This window comes from Vigna unguiculata, chromosome 10 (assembly GCF_004118075.2).
Source record: "Vigna unguiculata cultivar IT97K-499-35 chromosome 10, ASM411807v1, whole genome shotgun sequence".
NCBI classification, from domain to species: domain Eukaryota; kingdom Viridiplantae; phylum Streptophyta; class Magnoliopsida; order Fabales; family Fabaceae; genus Vigna; species Vigna unguiculata.
Window position 1 is genome coordinate 23,662,031 of NC_040288.1, and position 3,039 is coordinate 23,665,069.

General features: G+C 43.6%; 1 protein-coding gene across 5 annotated transcripts; it reads right to left on the reverse strand.

Moving 5' to 3' along the window:
* Nucleotides 1-217: 217 nt before the first annotated feature.
* On the reverse strand, nt 218-3,039 carry LOC114166314. Of its 5 annotated transcripts, none has more exons than XM_028051026.1 (4): nt 2,356-3,039; nt 1,260-1,908; nt 955-1,183; nt 218-853 (listed from the first exon to the last, which is right to left on the reverse strand). In XM_028051026.1, exons 2-4 carry the CDS (start codon nt 1,579-1,581, stop codon nt 409-411), a joined length of 996 nt encoding a protein of 331 aa, XP_027906827.1. In that variant the 5' UTR covers nt 1,582-1,908; nt 2,356-3,039; the 3' UTR covers nt 218-408. The 5 variants fall into 5 exon arrangements, with proteins under 5 accessions (XP_027906827.1, XP_027906826.1, XP_027906828.1 ...); XM_028051025.1 differs by having other exon boundaries at nt 1,260-2,077; XM_028051027.1 differs by having other exon boundaries at nt 955-1,190; nt 1,260-2,077; nt 2,356-3,034.

Sequence of the window (3,039 nt, forward strand, 5' to 3'; positions counted from 1 at the left end):
TGAGTTAAAAATTAGAAAACAAGACTGAGGGTTACCTCACCCTACACGGCTGATTATCAGAAATTCATTTCGATTTCAAAAATTTTCAGGTGACAGGCATCCACATCGTGAGTTAAAAATTAGAAATCACGCTGGGGGTTATCTCATCCAACTCGGTCAGTCAACATTTCTGATCCATGAATGCAGACAAATTTACTTCCCCGATCAAAGATGAAGGTACGAAGTCTAAATAAACATGCATAAAATAGTTCCTTTTTTCTCTTTAGTACAGATAACTAATGGCGATAAAAAGGATTGACAAATTAAAGTAAATAAAGCATAAAATTACTCCTCCACTAAACTACCATCGAGAACCACCTTGCTGGCATCGACACTTGATATGTCGGCAGAAGGACACAATAGACGTATCTACTCCAAAGCCGCCTCGAAACCCACGCCGTATGTTGAGGCAGTTTCGTTCGTCATTTTCTCCTCCAAAGCCCGCCATGATTGCTCCTTCTCCACCAATTCGCTCTCGACTTTCTGCAAAGAAATCTCTAGCTCGGCTACCCTTTTCTCCAGCTCGGTAACTCTTTTTCCCCTCTCCTCCATTTTCTTTTTCATACTTTGAAAGCCTTCAACCTTAGCCGTCAACCGAACCACCTCTTCTTTTGCCGTCGTCAATTGTGCTCGAGTTGAAGCTAGTTCGGCAACCCGATCCTTATCCACGACCGTTAGCCGATCTAGTTTTCCACAAAGTGCTACCACAGAAACTTTTGCCCTATGGAAAAACCCATAGGCATCTTCCTGAATAGTCTTAGTCTCCTGGTTCATTAGACAGTGCAAATCTCCTTCAAAGACGTTATGCGCACGACTGTGCATTGTATGACTAAAGTTAGAATCCCAGAAACTGTAAGAGACATTACTGGACCTTCATGAGGAACGGGCCCTTTGGAAAAAAGCGTATGTTCCGACCTAACAGGCACAATAGTTGCATCATCTAGTACCGCATGAGCTCGGTCAACAGGTCTACGCCTTTTAAAGCTCGGTCCGGACTGCGTGGTCTCCTCATCGGACACCAATGTTACGGCTTCCTGGACAACCGGGTTCGCCTGGATAGGTTGAGTAAGAGAGGTTTGGGAAGAGCTCTTGAGAGCCTTGAAGCGTTTGGCTAAGTCTTGTTTCGACATGCCCATCCTGGATTCTGCAAACTAAGGAATCGAGATCAGAAACATCAAGTAAGACTATCACCTTATCAAACAAACATCATGTTATTATACCAATGTGACATTTCAGATTGGATGGCTGGAACTTGAGATTCAAAAGCTGCTTGGTGTCAAAAGTAGTTCTCAATTGCTCCAACATGAGACAGAATTCCCTCTCAGCTTGAGTTAGGTCGGATATTTGGTGAGCAATAGGGTTGCTCGGATTTTGTGTCCAATATAGCGGAAACCTCTCCAAAAGGTTAGTCTTATGGGGAGGGGCCTTTATTTTCAAGAAGCCCCCCTTAAACCCTTTATAGGAAGATTGGAACAAAGTCAACAAACCCCTGCCCTCGACGCTATTTAAGGATGACCACATCTTCTTAGAGGATTTTTTCATTTCAAAGAAATACAAGAAGGCGTTTGATGTCGGAACTACCCCAAAGTGAGTGCACAAGATATAGAAAGCTCGGATGAAAGCCCAGCTATTTGGATGGAGCTGAGTAGGAGCCACATTCAGCACGGTCAACAATTCCTTCTCAAAGGAACTCAAAGGAAGATGCAGCCTGACTTTCGAAAACAAGGTTGAATAGAAAAAACAGAAAGGACCGGTCGGATCAGTGGAAGTATTCGCACACACCAGTTCGTCCAGTTCACATCTCACCTCAATAACGTCCTGTTCATTGCTTTAGCATAACTGTTGACCCCGACGATAACGAAGTATGAACTGATCCGAAGTAAAACACGTGCATTCACGATAAAGACCCAACAGAGCCCAAGGATAAAAGTCATCATACAAGGTCGTCATTTTCTCCAATCCAAACAACTCACAAGCCCACAACAACGAAAAACCCCTTAAACCCCAACTCCAAACAAAACCAGCCACAATAAGAAAACTGCAAAAAAAAAAAAAACCATAAAGAAAGAAGCTGCTAAAGAGACTCATTATTCCCAAGCCTAGAGAAAGAGATACCCCTTTTCCCAGCAGAACCACCAAACGCAATCACCATTTCACTTCCCTAGGCCAACAAAGAAAACCCTAAAGCGAAGAAAGCCCGCAATACTAAAGGAATCTACGAAGACAAACGGTCATATACCCTTAAATTGAATATCCTCCCTAACGCTCCAACATGCTGCGAAAAAACAATGAAGCAATAAAGCAAAAACGTCATACCTGCTAAACAGAGCGCGCAGAAAATGCCCAAACCAGAGAAAGAGAGAGTTGATGGAGGGAAGCAAGCACAAAATCAGAGAGGGGTAAGAAGATGAAACGAAAGCCAAGCAATTATGAAAGTGGTTTTAAATGTCGAAAAGACAAAGCAGTAGTTTTTGAAGTCTGAAAAACGTAAAACATGGACCACGTGGCAGTTTTTCATTGGAAAGGACACCAACGTACGAAACACGCGGCAGGGGAGTTTTTTGAACGACATTCTCATCCAAATCTCTTGGGATTCGAAGTCGGAGGGTTAGTGTACACCCTGGCGAACCCATACCGACTCCGATTGAGGTTTTCGACCTAAGAGAAGGAAATCGGCCCACCAACCTTTTTTCAGCCCAACCCAATTGGCTAAGCCCCACGATGGAAGGTCGGGTATCTAAACCGCCATGACCCCGGAATACTCGGAGGTCATGACCGACAACCCCGAGTCTTATGCAATCACGAACTTCGGCTAAGGGGGTTTCGCAAGTATAAAAGACAACCCCTCACTCGCTAAACGGACAGAGAAAAAACATCCCAAAAAAACACTATCAAAACAACATTTGTTCCCCTCGAAGGTCTGATTCGTCGATCTGTATTAAGTCGGCATAGATCAAGGCCTTTAGGACCAGCACAACATTATTAGTAATAGTAAAATTA

What these genes read in the sequence shown, in the direction of transcription:
- LOC114166314 (XM_028051026.1), bottom strand. Translation starts at nt 1,581, where the DNA reads ATGAAAAAATCCTCTAAGAAGATGTGGTCATCCTTAAATAGCGTCGAG. An exon ending in CAATCTGAAATGTCACATTG is followed by an intron (nt 1,184 to 1,259) that starts GTATAATAACAT and finishes CTTAGTTTGCAG; the next exon opens with AATCCAGGATGGGCATGTCG. An exon ending in GCAACTATTGTGCCTGTTAG is followed by an intron (nt 854 to 954) that starts GTCGGAACATAC and finishes TACAATGCACAG; the next exon opens with TCGTGCGCATAACGTCTTTG.